The sequence below is a fragment of the Podarcis gaigeae genome (assembly GCF_964106915.1).
Source record: "Podarcis gaigeae genome assembly, chromosome: 15".
Classification (NCBI taxonomy): domain Eukaryota; kingdom Metazoa; phylum Chordata; class Lepidosauria; order Squamata; family Lacertidae; genus Podarcis; species Podarcis gaigeae.
The window spans coordinates 34,009,321-34,033,659 of record NC_139692.1 but is presented as its reverse complement, the minus strand read 5'-3'; the positions used below and the strand labels follow the sequence as shown (position 1 = coordinate 34,033,659).

The 24,339-nt window shown below is 46.8% G+C and overlaps 1 protein-coding gene and 1 long non-coding RNA gene across 3 annotated transcripts in view; both read right to left on the bottom strand.

The window, feature by feature from the left end:
* Positions 1–24,339, bottom strand: part of LOC310832766 — a 119,214-nt gene that overhangs the window by 44,074 nt on the left and 50,801 nt on the right. The window lies entirely within an intron of this gene.
* LOC310832580 (sphingosine-1-phosphate transporter SPNS2-like) overlaps positions 1–24,339 on the bottom strand; it is a gene marked incomplete at its 5' end in the record, with an annotated part of 98,597 nt that overhangs the window by 44,074 nt on the left and 30,184 nt on the right. For both annotated transcript variants that reach the window (XR_014558339.1, XM_083714590.1), the window contains 2 exons: positions 593–729; positions 14,614–14,679. Coding sequence is in view for 1 of the 2 variants with exons in the window: in XM_083714590.1 (XP_083570716.1) it covers positions 593–729; positions 14,614–14,679 (203 nt within the window). The remainder of the gene's footprint in view (positions 1–592; positions 730–14,613; positions 14,680–24,339) is intronic.

Genomic DNA, 24,339 nt, shown 5'->3' with positions numbered 1-24,339 from the left:
GACTTTGATTGATCTCGCCAGGAATACATTAATTAGCCCTCTTCAACAGCAGGTTGCAAAACAGGAGCATTTCTGTTCCCAGCTGCGGAGGACTGTGGCGTCGCAGCACTGGCAACAGAAAGCAGCAATGTCTCCGGCACAAACAACCCCTTCCCACTCCTGGGTCCAGAAACAGGTGTGTGACTTGGAGGTTGCTGGAGGATGCTATATTTAGCCTCCCCAAATTAGGCAAGAGCAGCGCCCGGCACGCCAAACCCCAAATTGCACCTGACGAGCTTGGAGCTCAAAGGGCAAAACAGAGGCGACAAAGAGGCAACGGCGAGGTTGTTTCAGGGCAAATCTTCCCTGGGCGGTGGGGTTTTGTCACACGCTAGGGAGGGGAAGGTCTGTCCAATTCAGTTGACAAAAGTTTCTGCTGGTATTTTTCTATGTCACTGCATACGATTAAAAAATAGACTTTTGCCTCTCTCTCTTTTTAAGCTAGCAAAACTTCCACATGGAAGCTTAGAAGCAAAGCTGTGATACTTAGTTGATCAAGACAGACCAGAATAAGCTGCAGAGCACCCACTGCTCCCTCTGCACCTGATTTTACCTGCTCAGTGATGAAGGAGCTGGAAAAGGTGATGGCCGACCAGAAGAAAATGCCGCAGCTGAGAATAATTTTCCTGTTGAAACGGTCACCCAGGTAGCCGAATATTGGGGCTGCTACCATGAAGCTGCAGATGAAAACTGTAGGAGAGAGAAGCAAAGAGATGGGTTGAAGAAGAAGCATTTCCCAGACTTGAGCAGGTGCTAACTTATGCTGCCCCCAAACCAAGCACCAGTCATCTCTCCTACTCATGGGTAAATTGCCTGGCGTGCAATTCCTCACCTACAGCATTCTTTGCCAATCTGATGCCCTCCATATTTTGGGGACCACAACTCCCATTAGAGCTGGCAGGAGGTGTAGACCGATGACTGGGCTGAGAGCTTTAAAAGCAACTCCAGAAAGCTTTTTGCAATGGAGGATTTGGATAAAGAGGAATAAAACTATGACAGCACCAACAGTTGCCAAAAGATCTGCTTTATTTAGATATAGGGGTGAAATAATTTGCTCAATGACAAGGGGTGTCAGAAGACATTGCTTCCTGACCCGGCCTATATTCATTGCATGTTGTAGCTTTGTTTCTGTTCTGCTGCAGTTCTTCTTCCGTCAAAAACCACATGATTAAATAATAGAATCAATTGAATAATTATTAAATTATAATAACACAACAAGATGGAAGAAGTAAAATATTGAGATCACACATGGGTGAAGGGGAGTGGGGGGTATATGAGAATCTATAATATCATTTATAATATAATTTGTTAATTGCGTTGTATTTACATATAGCAAAGGGAAACCTAGAGCAATTAGATATATTTTAATTTAGGTAATCTATGTAATAGGCTTATGTTCGAAAATGAATATGGATTTTGAATTTGATGTTTGTAATTTTTTGGGGTTTTGAAATAAAAATTAAAAGACACACAAACCACATGATTAGTCTCAATGTCAATTTTGCAAGTTGCGTAATGGGTTACACACGTTGCGTTGTTTGGACATTATCCCACTCCATTCCTTTCAATGCAAAGGAAACATAATGCAAATGGGGGAGGGGAAACACAATCGTGTATCATAGAATCGTAGAATTGGAAGGGATCCTGAGGATCATCTAGCCCAAGGCCCTGCAATGCAGGAATATACAGATTTCCCATACGGGGATCAAACTTGCAACCTTGGCATCATCAGCACCATCCTCTAACCGACTGAGCTATCCAGGCCGTTTGCAAACTGAAAGCAATAACAGGAAATACCAATTGTATTTGCTAGACTGATCTCTGTTGCAGACATGAAAAGAATAGGTGAGCATCCACAAATCCCCCTGCCCCAATTTCTGTTCTCATCAGAATTATACAACATCCCTACTTGAGATACCTTTTTCAGAGTTGAGTATCTCCTGCCAGCACACACTGGAAAATTCCCTGCAAGATCTAGTAACCAACAGCATAGAATCCTGTTCTTGGGCGTTTCTTCTTTAGCCAACTCCATAAATACATAATGGAAGCTGGGCTGGTTCAGATCAAGGTTCCCTCTAGCCCAGCATCTTGTTCCCCAAAATGCCCAACTACATGCTTCCAGTTACCCCACTGGTACTGAATGAGAACAGATTTCCCTTGCTGTACAACCCCTCCTACAAAGGGCATCCAAAAGTGCAAGTTAATTAAGCTGGGTGTTGCAGTATGGAGTGTTCCTGCTCAGGGTTTCAGCCAGCCAGTCAGCAGTGCCCAGCTCCACAGTACTCCATTCCGTTCCCTCCCCCCACCAGCTCCCCCACTCCACCCCAGTCAGTGTTGCTTGTATAGCTGCTGTACTGGTTTTTTTGGGGGGTGGGGTATATCTACAAACCTCAAGTCTGCTGCTAACCCTGAGTTAGGCTGCTAACCCTGCTAGCGATGTTCTGCCTCCACTGTCAGAGACAATATACTTCTGAATACCAGTTGTTGGAAACTGCAGGAAGGGAGAGTGGCTATCCCAGATAACCGACATAAGCTTGCAACCAAATTAATAGGAGTCGTCACCCAATTAATGACATCTTAGCCAATTAATTTCATGGCCCTGATTAAATCTGCATTACCTTGCATATGAGAAAATCCAACCGCCTGCAAAGGAAGGAGGAGCCCATTTTGCTCACTTATGCAGAGCAGCTTCAATTATATTAGAAAACCTGTTCCCATGGGATATAGGAAGCTGCCTCCTACAAAGTCAGACCACAGGTCTCCAGAGTTTCAGGCAACAGGCATTTCGAGCCCTATCTAGAGACATCAGAGGCTGGAACTGAGACCGTCTGCTTGCAAAGAAGATGCTCTAACCACTAGGCTGTGCTACATAGGAATTGCTAAGTTGCCACTAGGGATGGAGCGATCTGTCACTTTCATGTTTCCCCCAATTCCCCACATTCCTGCAGCAATTTGTAAAAAACAAAACAAAAAAAAAACCAACAACAACTTCTCTTGAAAAATCCTCACGAAAGTTATTCCACATTTTATGGCAAATTTTTCCCAATAGACACGTTTTTATATGCAGTTTTAACTAATGCAGACATTTTCTTGCCAGCTACTTCTCCAAATAGCATGCATCTTTGTATACTTTTTAATCGAGTTATTCATTTTTAGGCACACTTTTACCTAATGCATGCGTTTTTATAAGCGCTGATTGGAGAACCGCATGCAAAATTCGGATAAGCGTGAATATCAAAGGACAGCTGTGTTTTGGTTCTCATCCTGTTTCAGAAAGTGCAAACTTGACACGACTCATTTTAAAACACAAACCGAATTAATTTTCTCCCCGCTCCCTAGTTATTTGCAATTTGTTACATATACTTGTGTTAAAAGTCAGTTAGATGTGCTCCACAATTCACCAGCAGTTCTTTAGTCCATCAGAATGTGAACTAGATTGAAATCTCAAACATGGGTTTCCGGTCATGTCACGAGTCAATGGCGGTCGTTCCCTGTAGACCCTCCGTGGGCTGTGAGGAGGTCCAGGCAGAGGAAAGCCAGGATTTATGAGGCACAAATCCTGGCAACGCTCCCCAGTGGGGTCTGGGGAGCTCACTGCATCTTGATGTGCCGCTCAAGCCTGTGTCTGCCAAGTTGAAAGGCAGAGCGGGTGCGACCTGGGAGTGTGTCCCTGCCATGAAAGAGCCTCTGGCATGATTTATGGCTGGTTCCTCCATAATTTGGACAATTGGCATTAATCAAGAGGCACTCCTGGACCTACATATGCTAATGGGCTGCAATCAGTCAGCTGCCGAAAGGACTGGGCTTGGCTCTTTGAAGGTATTTGAATGTTTTTTTGAAGCTTGAGAATCCTTACAATAGCCAGGAAAGGAAGAAGGAGAACAAGGTGTTTTGTGCTTTCTTGTGGTTTCCAAATGGTCTCTTTTTTTCATTGTCCTCCCTGCATAATGAAAGAGTCGTGTAGCCGCTGCTACAGTGGTACCTCGGGTTAAGTACTTAATTCATTCTAGAGGTCTGTCCTTAACCTGAAACTGTTCTTAACCTGAAGCACCACTTTAGCTAATGGGGCCTCCCGCTGCTGCCGTGCCGCCGGAGCATGATTTCTGTTCTCATCCTGAAGCACTATTTCTGGGTTAGCGGAATCTGTAACCTGAAGCGTCTGTAACCCGAGGTACCACTGTATGTTACTCTGTTTGTTAAATCAAAAGCCCCCCCCCCTTTCGAAGTAAGCTCAACAAGGAATTTAACAAGGTTTTACTATATGCCATCCCCCCTCGACCGAGAATGAATGGACTTTATTTAAAATTATTCCTAGACTGCTGTTGGAGAAAAGCAGTGGGGGGAGGGGAGAATGAAATGCTGCTGAACAGATGTGGTAAAGAGGCTGAATTTGAGGAAAAGATCTTGCTTTTAACTGTGTGCTGAGGAAGAACTCCAGAGTGGAATTTTAATGGCAGAGTTTGGATATGCATTCTGTGAGTTATTTATGGCTGCAGCTCCTATGCTAGTCTGTAAACAGTGGAAGGAATGGAATGTGATTTTGTACCATCCAGATAAACACTGCAAAGAACTGAACAATGTTCCAGCAAACCCGGTCTGGAACAACAATGTATATGAAGGATTACACACGTGAAACGGATTATTTATTTATAAGATGTAACAGAGGTGATGCTTGTAAGGTGGAAAAAGCGGCCAGCTAGAAGAGTGGTTAAACAGCAAGTGAAGGATGTCAGCTGGACTCTAAATAAGAAATGATGAGACTATGAGAGAAAATAGAGGTGGTCATGTTTGGAACAGGAAAGCTGATTTTAAGAAATGGTATTAAATTTAATTTGGTTTGATTTGTAATAATTTGGAAAAATAATTTTAAAAAACTGTGTAATGAAATCTCAAGCATGCTTGCAGTCCTATCAAACACAGTGAAAATGACTTCCAAGTTAAGCATAGGACTGTGCTGATAATCAATGAGATGAACTGGTAAACCTATAGTGGAATCCTATAGATGCGCACTAAGAAATAAGTCTCACTGATCTGCACAGACTTTGGCTCACTCCCAAAGTAAGTGAGTGCAGGATTGCAACCATTAGCGTAACAGCCTTACAAAATCACTGTCTTGGGGTTTTTTTGCGGTGGAATTTGGGAGTGTTATTAAACGCACGACAGGACACAATCTTCCATGCACACACTTAATTATTACTCTAAGATGTTGGAGAAGCTGTTAATAATTTGAATAAAAATGAACAGCAAACTAACTTGCTCATCAGGAAACAGCAACCCATCAGGAAATGTGAGATCTGAGCAGCATTCAGTTCTGCATACATTTTCTCCCATTACAAATAATTTGTTGGCTAAAAGCAGATGTCACCCTGCGTTGTGCAATGCGCCTTGCTAATATTTTCCATTTTCCCTCCTTGTATTAGCAAGTTACATTTAAAAGCCAACAATTAGAAGACTGATGCTGATGTGCAACATGACCGGAGAGGGGAAGAGATGCATAGAGGCGGACAAAGGAATAAATTCATTGCCAAGAACAAAGAGATGACAGAGCCCAGATGGCACAATAACGAGGCCAAGCCTGTCACAGCTATACATTTACAGGAGCCTCGAATTACGTGAGACATCCAAACACTGATTGACTTGTAAACAAATTCAGAAAACGACTCTTAGCCTATCAGACAGATTGTTTGCCAGCGAGTCTTGTTAGGCACAAATCAATTCCTGCGACATGTTTGCATGTGATGGATGGGGCTTCTGAGCTCTAGCGACAGGTCTTTGTCCACCTAGCTTACCCTCCAGCACAACTGAATGCAGGTGAGCGCATACCAAGGCTAGTCGACAGGCAGACACTGGGCCAAAACCCAGGGATGGGGAACCTGTAGCCATGCAGGTGTGGTTGAAGGACAGCTCCTGGCCATTGGCCATGTTGGTTCAGGGGATGCTGGGGTTGCAGGCCTGCCCGACAACATCTGAAGGACCCTCTGATGTAGAGAAAGGAATAGAAGCAGGATGCAGGGGACAGAAATAAGTAAGCCCATCTGAAGGGGTTGGCAGGCCTTGGACCTGGTGCTCCCACAAGGCTGGGTTGAAAGGGACCTCGGCAAAGTGGGATCTGGTGGAACCCCATGTGGTTTCTGGAGGTCTTTCATTGATGGCACCGGCAGCTCCAGACAGTGGCCATTTCCACATTGCCCAAGAACAGTGGTTCTCAATCTGTGGGTCCCCAGATGTTGTTGGATTACAATTCCCATAATCCCTGACCACTGCTCATGCTGGCTAGGAATGATGGGAGTTGTAGTCCAACAACATCTGGGACCCACAGGCTGAAAAACACTGCTAGAAGTTGAACCATCTTCCATGGTGTCATGGAAAACCAAGATGTTGGCCACCTGGAGCCTGATGGAGGGGAGGGTTTGGTGTCTGATCTTAAAGGATGCTTGGGGGAGGCACCACAGGGGGGTCCTGCCAGGGTACAGACCCCTCCCCCAGTTGCTAACTGGGAAGACATAGCTGTTTACGGAAGATACACCATAAGCATATGGGGAACCTCCAGCCCACAAAGGGAGCTACAGTTTCCAGAATGGTTCAACAATCAATCCCTCTTCATGGGGGACTTTGAGACTTCTAAGCTCTGGGAGGGGAATAAAGCTCTCCTGACAAATCTCAGCAACTTAAACAAACTACAATTCGCAGGATTGTGTGTTGGGGGGTGGGGGAAGCCTTGACTGTTCAAAGCAGCATCACTTTAAATGCATGGCGTGAAGGGTGGTCTTGGTTTGGGCAGCCATTTTGTAGACCAGGAAGGAGGAGCAGAAAAGGACCGCTTTCAGAGGCGAGCCACACCAGAGCCATTTAAAATGGCGCTGGTTAAGCTACCAAGTCCCAGTCTGGCAAATGCAAAACTGCTGGCTGAAAGCGAGAAGTAAACACGAAGAAACAGAGCATACGAGCTTCTACCCCGTTTCTTTGAAAACTAATAAAATTAAAAATATATTTTTAAAAAGAAAAGATTTTTTTTTTTTTAAAAAGGAGATAAACATGCTTTTTCAGCGAAAGAACAGAAATTAGCTTTCCGTAATGCCACTGAACGAAAACTAATGTCAATTTCTGCACGACACGGTTGCTGAGCATTTATGGCAGATCGAGCGCTTCTGCGTCGCATCCCATGTTTCATTCTACCTTGCATTCTGTGGATCTATAATTTCATTAAAATGTTGCTTTTGGTGGGGGTGGGGGAAACAAGAGGCGAGAAAAGAAACAGAACATACGCCCTTTCCATTTAAGTTCCTTCCTAAGGGAGGCGAATTTGCGGTGGTATTTTGGAACTACAACACACACACACACACACAGAGAGAGGAAAAAATGCATTTGTTTTGCTATAATTGTGCTTTAAAAAAAAAATCAGAGGAAAGGCTGAATTAACGAGACAGGATGGGCAGTTCAGTATCTATTTCTGCCTTCAGTTGCCTGACCCACCCTGATACAGGTGGGCCGCTGTTTCTCTCAAATATGTCCCAGTTCTTTTTTGGTATGTGGTTGGATTCTTCGCTCTCTCTCTCAATTAAGTGAAGAGGGAAAAAGCAGTTCATCCTCTCTGGGCTCCATAGCTTCCTTCACGCACTGCTACCCATGAGTGTCCTGCTCAGTTATTCCGACTCGGGAAAAGCCATTCAACCGACAACTTGGCTCTCTGACAGGAAATGTGAGGTGCTGCTGATTTTTTTTGATTTGAAGAAATAAAATAAAATAAAACCAACACAGGGGATAAGCAGGACGCACAAATTTGATTTATTTTCAAATACAAAACCTGGGTGCTGTAGGAGATTAATATCATTAAATGTGCTGTGGTGTTTTGAAAGTTCCTCCGCAATGTCAGAATAAGGAGATTAACTGAGGGAAACCGAAAGCCCTCAAATGGGCTTTGGATTTCAAGATATCCCCCTCACAACCAGAGACGCGGGAGAAATTTGGTTCAGTTTGGATTTACTTGCTTAAAATTCACCCTTCCTGGAAAAATAACGAGACACAACCATCATTCGAAGTGTGCGTTTCTCAGAGGTTAGGGCTGCAGTTCCCTAGCCAAATGAAAATGGATGTATTTGTGGAAATAACTTGTGAAATGCATTGTGCTAGGAGAGAGTCCTTCAAAAATGTGGAAATCGGGCAAAATTTGCATTCCCTGTCAGGGGCAGCAATGTTTCTGAATATCAGTTGCTGGAAAACTCAGGAGGGGAGAGGCCTTATGCTCAGGTTCTGCTTGCAGGGCAGGGTAATGCAAAAATCAATCTACAATAAACTTTTGTTTTCAGAATGAAACCAGTTTCTCAAGAAGAGCTTTTCGGGGTCAGAAGATATGCAGCCGATCTAGTTTGTGCGTGGTGTACGTAGAAAAAACAAATACTCGGTCTCCACTGATTCTAGGACAAAATGTTGTGTGTACACAGTCTGTGAGTGGCCCAAGGCTACCAAGTGAGCTTCACAGCTGAGCAGGGATTTGAACCCACGTCCTGGCCCAACACTCTAACCATCATGCTACCCTGGTCTCCGCTTCCACCTCAAGCACTTTCAATTTAAAAGGGATCAACGTTAGCTAGGCTGGGAAGAGACTCTCTGCTTGGGGCACGGTTTCCCAAACTTGGGTCTCCAGCTGTTTTTGGACTACAGATCCCATCATCCCTGATCACTGGTCCTGCTAGCTGGGGACGATGGGTTTTGTAGTCCAAAAACAGCTGATAGTCACTATCCTCCATTAATTTGTCTAATTCTCACTGCCCTGGGTTACTCAGAGCATGCCAATGCCCCCCTCTTTTATTTCTCAGTGGTTTTCATTTGACTTCATTTTGACCGGCCCTCACCACCCAAGTCTGGCATCAGAACGAGAGATGCCCCAGTTTCCCAGACAAGTTAAGTAGGGAGAATTGGCTGCATGCCGCAGTGTTGTGCCACACATGAGATTATGCTGTTTGCTGATTCTTCTATCCGCCGCCCCCCCCCCCCCTGTGAAAGTTCATGCGGCAACAACAAAAATTCCTGCATTCAGCAACCCGGGGTTTCCAAGGTCTTTAAAAAAATAAAATGAGAACGAAGTCTGCTAATTACCTTTAAGGAACAAGAAAGAAGCATGCAAATTAATATATTTAGCCAGAAACACCGGCCTGTATAGGACAGATAAGGCAGCTGAGAATCACATGTGAAGGGCTTCTGTTGGACACACCCACCCAATGTTAAGATCCCCCCCCCCCCATTTAACAGTAATATGGGCTTCCATGTCTCTCACTAATGGCAAGGAGCATACACGCCAACTCCTGGGGCCAAGGCAGTTTTGGGGACCCCAATGGTTTTTTTGAGGGGGCTGTACCCCCTCAATGTTCAGGTGGCATTTGGCTCCACCCCCTGGCTCCTTGTGATGTCACACACTTGACGTCAGGCTGTCGCATTGGGCCCCCTCAAACAACTTGTGAAGATGACGCTTCTGGCAAGGAGGCAGTTGAGCGGGTCCCGGAAGCCTGAAGCCATCAGCTTGAACTGCAGAACTGGGCTAGAGACTGCAGTTATATAGGGCCAGGAGAGATCTTATTGGCTCTTCAGGTCACCTGAGCTGCTGGGCCTGAAAGCTGCAGTGCCTTTTCTGGCCACACGGAGAGGTGGCACTGTAGTGGCAAAACAGCACAGGGGCAGGAAACCATCAAATGATGTCACACGTTTGGCCCCTGTGGTCCCTGTCGCCCTTGCCCCTAGTTTGAGCTTCTCCCATCCCAACACACCTCTTCCTTCGTTGCAAAACTCCGCAGGAACAGCTATTCAAAGGCCCAAAACCTTCAACTTCAAATTTTTAGAAGCCATAATCATGCTCAGATTTCTAAGCCCCAGCCTTGACCGCAGCTGAAAACAGAACTATAGATGGAAATGGAGAATGAAGACAAATTTGCAGAGGAGGCGAGCAATTACCTTGAGCTGTTTATATACCATTCTTTCCCTTGCTTGGTTTTGTTTTTAGGTTTTGTCTTGTTTATGCTATGTTTGATTTGCTCCTTTCTATCCTTTTATACAGAGGATTCAGTCAACCCCTAGTAGCGTATATTTAGAAATCTACGGGGCAGAGAAATTTGTCGCCATTCTGGGGCTCCAGCTCTCGTCAGCTCCGGCCGGTATGGCCAAGGATTGGGGATGATGGGAACTGGAGTCCACTAACGCTCGGAGAGCACCCAATCCCTTTCCATTTACTCCAACCATGGGGTGCCTTGCTGAGAACTATTCTGCCTTTAATAGGGCATCACAATCAGGAACAGCCCGAGACACTTTGTGGCCTGAGGGAAAGAATAAAATGACCCCCCCACACACACACACACACTTGAAGGCAACTGATAATTAAATTTTAGTTCAGCACTGCTGATGGGGCCACAGAGAAGGCCAAGTGGGTGCCAATCCATTAGGAAAACTGGGGCACCAAGTTCAGCCTAATCCTTCGCCAGACCTCACTTGCCTGCCTACTTGCTTAACAAACACAGCAAAGGGGTGGCATTGAGTTTTGACACCCTCTTTCTCCTGCTCTCCAGCCTTAGTGTTGCCCACATGGAGAAGGATGAGGACAAAACCAGGCCTAGCTGCCCCTGCCTATCGTTTGCCTCTGGCTTCACCCCTAGTTGGCCTCCCTGCCTTCTGACTTATCAGTCGCAATAAGCACCGGCCACCACGGGCCGCACACAGATCTCTCCTCCAGGGCCACCACCCAAGGGTGGATCAACTATGAAACTCATGAAGCTTAAGCTTCAGGGTCCCCAGAAGTAACTTTAGTCTTCATTGCTTTAGAAAAAATGGGTCTAGTAGACCCGATTTCATCATTCTGTGATGCATCATTCTTGTATAGAACATTTCCATCCCCCTGCATAACTCGAAAACTATAGGTAAAGGTAAAGGGACCCCTGACCATTAGGTCCAGTCGTGACCGACTCTGGGGTTGCGGCGCTCATCTCGCTTTATTGGCCAAGGGAGCCGGCGTACAGCTTCCGGGTCATGTGGCCAGCAGGACTAAGCCGCTTCTGGCGAACCAGAGCAGCGCACGGAAACACCGTTTACCTTCCCGCCGGAGCGGTACCTATTTATCTACTTGCACTTTGACGTGCTTTCAAAGTGCTAGGTTGGCAGGAGCTCGAAAACTATAAGGCATAGGGAATTTTCGCTCACTTTATTGACTTTGGCATGTGTGGTAATGCAGGACAGCAATTTTAATCAAAATCTGAAATGCAGTCGTTAAAAAAATGCAGCCATCTGTTGTGGAGCAACCCCACTGAAGATGATAACAGTGGTTACCCAGACCTCATTGTTGTTTGTGAAGGGGCCCCCATAACAGTTCAAGCTTCACCCCCCCCAATGTAGATCCAGTACTGCCACCACTCTTTGCATCTGCCACCCGAGGCAAGTGCCTTACTCTGCCTAATAGTAGAGCCGGCGCTGCTGACAAAGAAAGGTGCCAACAGTCAACCTGGTTGGGCAGCGGTGCTCCCTAACCCCGAAAAGGCATGGGAGATGGGCTGTGGTTTCTCAGCACAGAGGTAAAATGGTATCCTGTCTGCCCTGTGGCTTCCAGGCAAGCCAGAGAAATTGAACCATGGGTTATTCCAATGGAAAGGGGAACCAAGTCATACCACCAGCTTCCTAAAACCAGATCAAAAAACCACACCAGTGGCTTGGGAAAGCATTGTTGCTTTGATGTTGCTCTCGTGTAAAAATCCAGACTTTCCCCCCCAAAATGCACATTTGAACATGCACCGGCAGAGCAAAGCAGGAGAGAGCTGAAATGTCACCATTCTCCGCTCCATGCAGGGAATGCGTGAGTATTGGTTAAAATGCAGGCGCAGAGCTGAAAACCATTCCTGCCTTTTACTTCTTTCCTGTGCCAAGGTTAATTCAAATCCCTGAAAACATCTGAAGACGCACAGCAAAGTGAGGCTGGCAGTAGCCTCTGCCGATCCTCATTCTTTAAGAGTCAGAGAGACATTTGTCAAATTATATTGGAATTCAAGAAGGGGGGGGAGTGCACTTGCAGAGGGGAGTCGCTCAGGGAATGCTAAAATAACCAGCCTTGGTTTACAGTCCTTGCTCATCGCTGGGCCTTGTGTTTCTGTATTCGGCCCCATCTGGGCTCTTGGGCTTTATGCAAACCTCTCTCTTCAGGGTCACCAACAACAACATAAGAACATAAGATGAGGCTGCTGGATGAAGCCAATGGCCCATGTAGTCTAGCATCCTGTTCTCCCAGTGGCCAACTTTAGCCTATCCAAGTTTCTGCCATAATGTGTTAAGTCTAACAGTTGCTTTTGCTCAGACAGCAAAATATACCAAAAGCCACAAATTGGTGCAAACCAAGGTTTAGTGTTACATCCAAACCAAGAAGCTCTGGTTTGGGGACATTGCTCCACCCTGCTGAGGATACTCAGGATATGGGGTGAGGATGCACAAATCAATGATTCACGTGCACATTTTTACCACATTGTGGTTTGGGAACCAGACTCATTTAGTGAAAACCATGGTTTGGTGAGAAACCCGAACCAACTGCAAACATCATCTTCCTTGCTCTACAGGAACAAGCTACTAATTTTGGTACTCTGGGGTGGGAGATCAGAGGGAAGACAGACGTACAGTCGGGTTCTAGGTTTTATATGAATAATATCCACCGTGCAACAAGGAACGGAATTAGTTAATAGGGTCCCTGATGCACACACGCCTACGCTGCGTTGGATGCAACCAAGAGATGCGGCTTCTTTCTAGCCGGGCTTGGAAAAAGCCAAGGCCGTCTGTCTGCAATATGTGCCGCGAGCAGCAGCTTCACCAAACGCCGCCTTTACAAAGAGCACCATCTGGCCATGTGTTTTGCGAGCCAGGATTGGCTGGCAGAAGATTCAGAGAGCTCTGCAGCCGGGGTGGGGAACCCGTTTGGCTCCAGATCTACTTTGGAAGGTGGGCGGGACAACAGACCGGTCGATCATGTGGCGCCATCACAATGTGCTGTGACTGGCAGGTGGGTAGTCCAACCCACCTGCGAAAATCCCTTGCGTGGACTTTGGGACGCACGAGAATAGGGCCGCCAATGAGGCTACTTTCTCTTTTCTCTAAAAATTCCCAAATGCTGCAACTGTTTGATGTACAGCATTAAAACTGTCTTGTTTCATGACCCCTCTTAGAACCTTCCTGTGATGGGCTAAATGTTCCAAAACCCTCTCAAAGCACCCACCCCTAATTTTATAAACTGGTACGGGATTATTGGGGTTGCAGTCCTACAGTATTGGAGAACCCAAGATTGAATCATTCATTTATTAAATTTATTAGCCACTCTTTTTTCTGTGGCAACTCAAAGCGGCTTACAAAAACCCCCACAACACCCACATACATTAAAACTAGGGGGGAAATGCCTGAAAGCATCCCACCCATTCTAATACGCCACAGATAGTTAAAAGCCAAAGACCTGGTTAAAAAAGGAATGTTTTTGCCTGGCACCTGAAGATATGTAACGATGGTGCTCTCCCTGGGGAGAGAATTCCCACCAACGGGAAGCCACCAGTGAAAAGCCATCAGGATGATCTGCTTATGGTAATACAGTGGTAAAGGTAAAGGTAAAGGGACCCCCTGACAATTAGGTCCAGTCGTGGCCGACTCTGGGGTTGCGGCGCTCGTCTCGCTTTATTGGCCGAGGGAGCCGGTGTACAGCTTCCGGGTCATGTGACCAGCATGACTAAGCCGCTTCTGGTGAACCAGAGCAGCGCACAGAAACGCCGTTTACCTTCCCGCCGGAGCGGTACCTATTTATCTACTTCCACTTTGACGTGCTTTCGAACTGCTAGGTTGGCAGGAGCAGGGACCGAGCAACAGGAGCTCACCCCATCGTGGGGATTCGAACCGCCGACCTTCTGATCGGCAAGTCCTAGGCTCTGTGGTTTAACCCACAGTGCCACCTGGTACCTCGGGTTAAATACTTAATTCGTTCCGGAGGTCCGTTCTTAACCTGAAACTGTTCTTAACCTGAAGTGCCACTTTAGCTAACGGGGCCTCCTGCTGCTGCCGCGCTGCCAGAGCACAATTTCTGTTCTCACCCTGAAGCAAAGTTCTTAACCCGAGGTACTATTTCTGGGTTAGCGGAGTCTGTAACCTGAAGCGTATGTAACCTGAAGCGTATGTAACCCGAGGTACCACTGTAAAGTGATGGCGATTATTATGACCGTCTGTTTCCTAAGGCTCAGCACTGCCTTAGGTTCAGTTCAGCTCCCCAAAGCTACACAAAACAGGAGACGTTGTCTGCTTTACCTGGGATACTGAGATGCTCTTTGCCAAAGAGAAAAAAAGATGCTACAAGCATCTATATCATTCCTCACACCCATCACCTGCCTTGCTCTGCTTTGCTTGGACGCTGAAGGCCAAGCTGCAGCTGAGCTGAGTCAAAGCAGGGCGAAGGATGTAAAAAGAGGCGTTTGCCAGCCAGCTGCGATTTAAAACCAAGCCAGCGCTCACTCGCAAGGGCACTGTGACCTTGGATTAAGAAGCCGCACAGAAGAGGAGGGAAAACACGCTCAACAGTTCTCTTACCTGTCTGCAGCAAGCCGGCTCCGCTGTCCTTGACTCCGAAATGTTGCTGAATGTCTAGCAAAACACCTGCAGGGTAGAGAATAACATCGGATGAATGAAGTTGGATTCTGAATACCTGTGAAAAGCAGCAATCCTCAAGGCATGTTCAAGAGAACCTGCTGTCCCCATTTACTAAAGACAGGCCTGATTATTATTTTTTTGGAAGGGGGTGGCATCATCAAATATCAGCTTCCCATATTCAAACGTTAGCACGGTTGTTTTTTAAAAGTAAAATTATAAATCAACAGTCATTTCCTCAGACTAGATAAAGGAGGGAGGGAGATGGAACTGCAGGACCTTTTCATTCACTTTGCTGGAAGATCAGGAATAAATACCGTATTTTCCGGCGTATAAGACGACTGGGCGTATAAGACGACCCCCCAACTTTTCCAGGTAAAATATAGAGTTTGGGATATACTCGCCGTATAAGACTACCCCTCTTCCAACGCACACCAAATAAAAATTTAAAAAACCAGTCTCCAGTCCGGCTCAGAAATCTGCTCCACTTCCCAGTGGCCGGGGGCCAATTTTCAAGCGTATTTCTGCTTCATTTAGAGAGCTTGGTATCCTCTGATTTAATTTGCTGTCGTTTTATCCTTTGGTGGGGAGACGACTTTTGAGAAGATTTTCCTGGGTTAAAAAGTAGTCTTATACGCCAGAAAATACAGTATTTCCATTCCAGCTAGTTAGTAGGAGAGACAGTGTGGTGTAATGGTTAGAGTGTCAGACTAGGGCCTGGGAGACCAGGGTTCAAATCCCCCCACTTGCCCATGAAGCTCAATGGATGGTCTTGGACCAGTCACTGCCTGTCCGACTAGCCTACCTCAAAGGGTTCTTGTGAGGATAGAATGGGAGGGCATGTAAACCATTTCCAGCCTAGCAAAGAGGCAAGACACCTACCAAAGGACAAACGGCCACAAAGTATACAAGGTCTAGCTTTCCCGCAGCACATTTGCAATTACATTAATCAGATTAACCAACATAAGTGTCAGTTGATTAATCAGTCGGGGCCCACCAAAGTTGATTGACAAGTTCCGAAAGGGCAAAAAGGAAAAACTTATTTCACAAGAAATCCAAGGCTCTTTTATCAGAAGCGCCTAGTAACACCCAGGCTTAGCTGCCAGCTTCAACATCTTTTTTTATTCTTAGTGCTCTCAGATTTTGGGTCATCATCCCCCCAAAAAAGTGTTCTTTGCTACTGCTTTAAAAAAAACGAGCTTTAGTTGCACTTTTACTATTAAATGGTTTTATCGTTGTGCCGTTGGTTATGCCGCTCTGCAAACCTTTAGCAGGAGAGCAGGATATTATGCTGATTCTTTATTACTGTTGACAGGATTGTAACCCCAAACATCTGGAGAGCACCAGGTTGGTGAAGTCTGGCTTTAGGCATGCTTTTTTAAAAATAAAGAAGAGAAAGAAGAAGAAGAAGAAGAAGAACCTTACTCCTCCATGCAATGCTTAAATCAGCCTTTGCTACCACAGGAGGGATCCACACCACATTGTCCCAATTCCAGCGTGAATACTCGGGAAAGTAATCTCCCGGGTCGGCCAAGATCTGCCGTGCTAATTGGAGCCAATTTCCTATTTCACACACAAGCCCATGTGGGACGTCCACTGGGCCCTGAGAGTGTTTTTCTACAGTTTCGGAAGAATTAAATTGGAGAGGCAGCCGGGGAGACCACATTGATGATGTAAGGGGCACCCGAGGGAAGGAGAGCCTCCTTACTTCCATGCATGACTTTCTGCCCTGAAACCTCCTTTGGGGGGAGTTGCTGCAATTGCCAGGTTTCCTCAATTGCATTTCAACAGGCCCCTTTCTCCCTTCGTCTCCTCCAAACTCTCTTTCACCCCTTAAATGCCTGCAAGTCCTTTTTTCAAGGAGGTGCACTGACAAACTGCCACATATCCCAGGGTGGTGAGGGGTCTGTAAACCGATTCCCCACAAGGAACAATTAGGTACTTAGAAAACTGCTTTATCCCACATCCGGCCTTTGGTCCCATCTAGTTCAATATTGTCAACACTGACAGGCAGAGACTCTGTGGGGTTTCAGGCAGAGGTCTCTCTCCCAGCCCTGGGAGAAGAAGAAGAAGAGTTTGGATTTGATATCCCGCTTTATCACTACCCAAAGGATGCGGGTGGCGCTGTGGGTAAAACCTCAGTGCCTAGGACTTGCTGACCGTATGGTCGGCGGTTCGAATCCCCGTGGCAGGGTGAGCTCCCGTCTTTCTGTCCCAGCTCCTGCCCACCTAGCAGTTCGAAAGCACCCCTAAGTGCAAGTAGATAAATAGGTGCCGCTTTCTAGCAGGAAGGTAAACAGTGTTTCCGTGTGCTGCGCTGGTGCTGGCTCGCCAGAGCAGCTTGTCACGCTGGCCACGTGACCCGGAAGTATCTCTGGACAGCGCTGGGCCACGGCCTCTTAAGTGAGATGGGCGCACAACCCTAGAGTCGGACACGACTGGCCCGTATGGGCAGGGGTACCTTTACCTTTATCACTACCCAAAGGAGTCTCAAAGCGGCTAACATTCTCCTTTCCCTTCCTCCCGCACAACAAACACTCTGTGAGGTGAGTGGGGCTGAGAGACTTCAAAGAAGTGTGATTGGCCCAAGGTCACCCAGCAGCTGCATGTGGAGGAGCAGAGACTCAAACCCGGTTCCCCAGATTACGAGACTACCATTCTTAACCACTACACCACACTGGTCCAGTAAGAGATCACTGGGCACTGAACCAGTGGCCTTCTGCATCCCAAGCAGCTGCTCTACTAGGGTCTATGGCACACCTCGGAGAAGCAGCTCTAGCCTGGGAACGGTGTGCTGGGCTTGGAGAACGACAGGTTAAGGAGAGACATGGTAGCAGTCTTCACATATCAGAAGGGCTGCTGTCATGGACTGGCTGGACGCAGAGAATTGGTGGGAGGAACCAGCTGGGGAACCCCCAAGGGAAGAAGGCCCGGAGCCCCGGGATCGGTGGTGGGATGGCAATGAGAGGGAGAAGACTAGAAAGAAGTGCTGGAAGATGAAGAGGCAACAGGGTTTAGTGAGTGGGGAGAGTCTGTGGCAGAGAGCAGTTCAGAAGCAGAAGTGGAAGCAGGAGAGGAGGGAGACCAAGAGGCAGAGAGGAATAAGGCTGGTGAAGGAGCCAGAGTATCTCCCCCTCCTGCTACGACAAGCTCCCCTCCCTGCTGGTCTCCCAGAACCAGAAGAGGTATGAAGAGGGAGCAGCAGAGACAGGCATGCCAGCGGAGTCTCAGATTGCTTGGAAAGGAACCGGGAGAAGAGGAGGTTTAGGCAGCTGTGGGAAGATGGGGACCGTCAACTGTCCCCACAACTGTCTCGTAGGGGCAAGATCTACCGGGAAGAGTTGCTGTGCTCATTAGGCCTGGCACTACTCGGCAGCCCTAATTTCTTCTACTAAGGAGTTAACTTCACTTGATTATTGCTGACCCTTTCCTGACACCTGCTCCTGGAGAACGACAGGTTAAGGAAAGACATGCTAGCAGCCTTTAAATATCTGAAGGGCGGTCGTGAGGGAGATGAAGAGACTTGTTCTCCATCGTACCAGAGGACTGTAATCAGTGATTGGAAATGAGAGAGAAATCAATTCTGGCTAAGTATTAAGAGACACTTCTCAACAGTGAGAGCAGCTTTACAGTGGGCTCTCTTTCACTGGAGACACTTAACAGAGGCTGGATTGACATCTGTTAAGGACGCTGGGGTTGCATCCTGCATTTCATAGGGGTGAGACTAGAAGACCTCTGAGGTCCCCTCCAATTCCACGGGCTGTATCCTATTCAGAGCAGGCCCACTGAAATTAAACAGGGCATTCATTTTGACAGGTGTGCTCTGAGTAGGACTAAGTTGTGTAAAGGTAAAGGGACCCCTGACCATTAGGTCTAGTCGTGGCCGACTCTGGGGATGCGGCGCTCATCTCGCTTTATTGGCCGAGGAAGTCGGCGTACGGCTTCCGGGTCATGTGGCCAGCATGACTAAGCCGCTTCTAGCGAACTAGAGCAGCGCACGGAAATACCGTTTACCTTCCCGCCGGAGTGGTACCTATTTATCTACTTGCACTTTGTGCTTTCGAACTGCTAGGTTGGCAGGAGAAGGGATCGAGCTCACTCCGTCGTGGGGATTTGAACCGCCGACCGTATGATCGGCAAGTCCTAGGCTCTGTGGTTTAACCCACAGCGCCACCCACGTCCCAAGTTGCATACAACCCAACTATTTTACTCGGGCAAATTTTTACCACGGCAGCACCAGAGGATGGGCTGCGGCCCTGAGAGTAGAGTCACCAAGACTAGCAGCGAAAGGGATGGAAGGTGCTTTTAAGCGGCAGGAAACTGTGCATCCTGTGTCTCCGTGCTGGAGCAAAGGAAAGAAGGAGCACCTGATGCAGCCGTGGATAAGCGAAGTAGTCGCCAGTGGCAGGCAAAAGTTTGTGCTAATCAGAACATTCATCAACATGTCTCCGGAGAAGCGGCAGAGTGACAGCGAGTGAGCAGCCAACACCCTTCCATGAGAAATGGCGGGGATTTGGCAATCGTCACGCAGGAGAGAGAGAAACTTACGACATGCTCAAGCTGACTAATCACCACCTTCGTGGGCCTGTATCATTATGCACACCTCTAGTGCTTGCTGCACAAAAACACCTCCCAGGATTTGTGGCTCCGGCTCTGCATTAAGCAAGCCACCCACCTGAGCCATCAGCATTGCACCTGGGTGATTTAAGCCCATTGAACAATGCCGAATGAGACAAAAGGAAGATGCAGCCAGCCAATGTACCAAGAGCCTTGACCGAGAGAGACAGAGACAGAGAGAACCCATAATACAGGAAAACGATGATGGGGATATAATGCTTCGTGGATAATTAGCTGGTTTCCATTTAGTGACGGCTGGGGCTGCAGGCTGCATGCATCAGGATCACCAGTGCCCGACAGAAGCCTTGAAGTCCCCTCTGCAAAAAAGCTTAGGAGAGATGTTGTTACCCACAGACAGAGATGCTGTCAGAAGGTGATAGTTGCAGGTCCCACCCCAGACAAAACAAGCCGATTGGCACTTATCGGACTAATGCACAGTTACAGGGAACCAGGCAGAGGGCCTTCTCAGTAGCGGCGCCCGCCCTGTGGAACACCCTCCCACCAGATGTCAAGGAGATATATAACTGCGCAACTTTTAGAAGACACCTGAAGGCAGCCCTGTATTGGGAACATTTTAGCGTTTGATGTTTTATTAGGTTTTTACATCTGTCGGAAGCTACTCAGAGTGGCCGGGGCAACCCAGCCAGATGGACTGGGTACAAATAATAAAACTATTGCTATTATTATTATTCAATTGGAACCTAGGACCTCTCCACTGGGTTTCTCATGCCTCCAAATGTTTCGCAGGTTCAGAGACAAATGTGGAGATGGAACTAAGTGATGGGTGAGGGCCGTGCTTTTCCGTTGCAACAAGATGCAATAAAAGGAATTCCTGTTCCTTAAAGATTAACAGATTTATGTATCATGGCAGAAGCCAGTCGCCTGGGGCTGATGGAAGTTTTTGGTCCAGAACTGATTTAGGGAGGGGTTTTTTTATGCCAGTCTATTTAAGCTGGCACAAATCATCTATTTGTTTATTTATTACTATTTATATCCCACTTTGCTTCTTTCCTGGAATCTAATGCAAGTCTCCCCTTCAGGCATTGACCAGGATCAGGCCAGCTGAGCATCAGCAAGGGAGTGGTCCTATGGTGCTGTCAGATCATCCTGGGACCTATGTGTATATGAACTAGGGACTGCTGCTCCTGCTCGTTCCATTCGCCAGCTCCACCTACTGCTTTGCCATTCCGCTTTCCCTCCTCCCTTTCCACCTCACCCACCCTCTCGCCTATCCCCTCACAGGTTGCCCAAACTTAACCTCCCCACCACAGGTCTCTCTTCCCCTCACAACTTGCCGCAAGCCCCTCCTCCAGTGGGAGGCACTGCTTTTTGAAGCCTCCTCTCCCTGCCATTAAACTGCTCGCCTGGGCCAACTGCACCTCCTAAATGCTCCTTACTTGCTCACCTGCCTGCCTGCCTGCCTGCTGGTCTTTCATCCCCCTGGAGTTGGCATGGCCGCCCGTTGGCCATGCAGCGTGACGACAGCCTTACAGTTTTATTATATGGTAAGAAATGGGGAGGTGTGAGGTTAAGAGGAGTATAAGATGCGGGAATTACAGACTGTGACAATTTCATAAAAGACAGGCTATATGCAAAGCCCTCACAGCGGCCAATTAACAAAGCCGTGATGATGTTAATACAAACATCATGGCGTTTGTGAGATAATTAACAGTGACACGTATCAGAAGCAGGCAGATCTGCCCAACCCAGCCCCCGAGTGGCACAACCTGGAAGGCTGCTGATTAGCAGAAAGCAAGCTCTCTGTTTTTAAGAAGTTAGGGCAACATTCCTTATCGTTCAAAAGCAGCCAAGCACAAAACATAACTAACAGTTTATATGGTTCTTCTGAGAATAGGTCAACTTACTGGAATCCAGAGTCACCATAGACAGCAATGGCTACGACTTACGTTCATTTTCAAGGTGAACCTAGAATTCATTGATAGGGATGGGGTTTCTGTATAGCCATCAGCTGAGATGGTGAAAGGGAACTTCCATCTCCAGACTCAGTACTGTATTCTAGTTCTGCAGTTCAGGACTGAGCACCCACTGGCTACATAACCAAGAAGAAGGGTTTGGATTTGATTGCCCACTTTATCACTACCCGAAGGAGTCTCAAAGCGGCTAACATTCTCCTTTCCCTTCCTCCCCCACAACAAACACTCTGTGAGGTGAGTGGGGCTGAGAGACTTCAAAGAAGTGTGACTGGCCCAAGGTCACCCAGCAGCTGCATGTGGAGGAGCGGATACGTGAATTCGGTTCACCAGATTACGAGTCTATCGCTCTTAACCACTACACCACACTGGCTCTCAATCAAGACTATGCAATCCACTCAAAAAGGAGAAGAGATCATCAGAACAACAAGAAGAGCCTCCCAGATCACACTATCTAGTCCAGCGTCCTGTTCTAACAATGGTCAACCACATGACCCAATGTGACAGCACTCTCCCCTCCTGCTGTTTCCAGCAATGTGAAGAAGCATACTGCCTCTGATTCTGGAGGGACGTCATAGCCACTATTTAGTAGCAGGCTCAGGGGAAAGAAAAGACTTAGAATCAAAAAATGTAGATTTGGAAGGGACCCCAGGGGTCATGTAGTCCAACCCCTGCAATGCAGGAATCTGAGATTTAAGCCATTGGAGAACTAGATAAATTAACAGGAAGGATTCGAAACTTGCGGGATCAGAGATTCTTAGAGGACTGGAGTAAATATATGAACTATTTGAAAAGTAATTGTGATGAACAGATTACGCTAGTAGGACTGCAAGAAGTTTTGTAAGGTGGATTATCTGAAATATTACAAGAAAGACTATGAAAAGAATTATTAGTTAAGGACAATTAAATGCAATATAGAAACTAAGAAATGCAGAATAAGTGATAAAAACAGAAAAGGTGTTGACGGATGTCTAAAACATTGTATAAGATGAGAAGTTATGTTGTATGACTGTTGGAACTGATATGCTAAAAAATTAATAAAAATGTATATTTATATATAAAAGAGATTGAAGCCATTGGGTTTGGGTCCTCCCCTCCAGAGCAGGAGAATACAATCTTGATTTGAACCCGGCTCTCCAACATAGAACCCCAGCACCCTGATCTGCCATGCCCCAGTGACTCCCAGAAAACACCACCTGCCCCCAGGATTGTTTAGCAGAGTTAGCTACACATCCGAACTCTCAGATCCTTTGCAAGGGATACCTCGGCCTGCTCTTCTGGAAACCTTCCCAGTCTCAGAAGGAGAGCAAGAGTTTCGCCGGGCGCCATGTTGGCCGCCCTTCCCAAAACTATCCCTTTTCGCCCAATCAGCTTCTCCTTCCCTTTGTTATCATCCCTGTGGGAAGAAGAATCTCTGAACTATTCCTTCCTCCCTCAAGGGGTTCTGGCTCACCTCCAGAACGCGCAACAGGTAATTATAAACATCAGAGGGGGAGAAGGCCATGCAATTAGCTCGGGGGAAGAGAGATAGAGGAGAAAACAGCTCCGGAAAATAAAGTTAAAAATTCCTTTCGCCGTGGAGGTGGCTGAGCCAAGATTTCTCAGGAACCGATGACAGGGTAGCGCAAGTGTCCAGCACGGCAAACCCAAAGAGCCTTTTAATGCAATCCATTTTTTTGTGCCACAAATGCATTTACTTCACATTCCCTCGAGGTCTGGCATCTCCTGTGGGTTTGTGGCAAGAGGGGCGTGGGGTCTCCTATTTTTAGAGTTCTCCAAGCAAAACATTTTTCTACTTGGGGAAAACGCCCCAAGGGTAAAGGTGTGTAATACAGTGTCTTGCTGTTGCAAGTGTCACCGCTGAGAAATGCAAGTGAGTAAGTGGTATGTAAATGCCTTGAATAAATGAAGTACTTCCCAGTAATACAATGTGCAGGGCAAAGAAAAAGGGATCAGCTCACTCTGCCTCCTTATTGTAATATGGGTTCACTCATCTCAAATAATACTTTCACTATAGGAGAACTTCTGGAAACAATTCCAGAAGTGGAAGATTGTCGGAAGAGGCTTTATACCAAGTTCAGACCGTTGGGTCATCCAGATCTATTGGCAGAGATTCTCCAGGGTTTCAGACAGATCGGTCTCTCCTAGAGCTATCTGGAAATCCGAAGGATCGAACTGTGGTCCTTTCACATGCTGTCAGGTACACAACACTCAGCTGCAGTCATCTCTGATGCAATGGAGCTATGCCAGCATTGGATTTCAGGGACAGCCTGCCAAGGAGATCAATAGTCTATGGATCCTCTCCCCTATCGCTAAGGCCCCATTGGCACCATATCTTTAAATAATTGCTATACCACTTTTTTTTTTGTAGTTTCTCTGAACCATGCTAATTCATTTTTTAAAAAAAAAAACAAATTTGTTATTTTCAATGCAAAAGTACAACAAAAATTGCAAACATACAATCCCAAACAAACAAACAAAAACAAAGCAAAACAAACAGAAACCAAAAAAAGAAAGCAACACACCTACAAAGAAAACCATGCCATCATAATAATCTTTAGGTAAAGGGACCCCTGACCATTAGGTCCAGTCGTGACTGACTCTGGGGTTGCAGCCCTCATCTCGCTTTAGATTTATACGATCTGAAGAGAAACCAGAGTATCCTCATCTCACTTTACTGGCCGAGGGAGCCGGCGTACAGCTTCCGAGTCATGTGGCCAGCATGACTAAGCCGCTCCTGGCGAACCAGAGCAGCGCACGGAAACGCCGTTTCCCTTCCCGCCGGAGTGGTACCTATTTATCTACTTGCACTTTGATGTGCTTTCGAACTGCTAGGTTGGCAGGAACAGGGACCGAGCAACGGGAGCTCACCCCATCACAGGGATTCGAACCGCCGACCTTCTGATCGGCAAGTCCTAGGCTCAGTAGTTTAACCCACAGCGCCACCCGCGTCCCTAATAATCTTTAGGTACATATACACATATTGACTTCCTTCCTCTGTTTTGAGACCTCAACATTTTTAATCTTTCTGAATTGTTGTGCCTAATGTACATTACCTCTATCTTTATACCTTTTGCACCGTTTTTCAATTTCTTTAACCCTGCAAAGCTTCATTCATTAC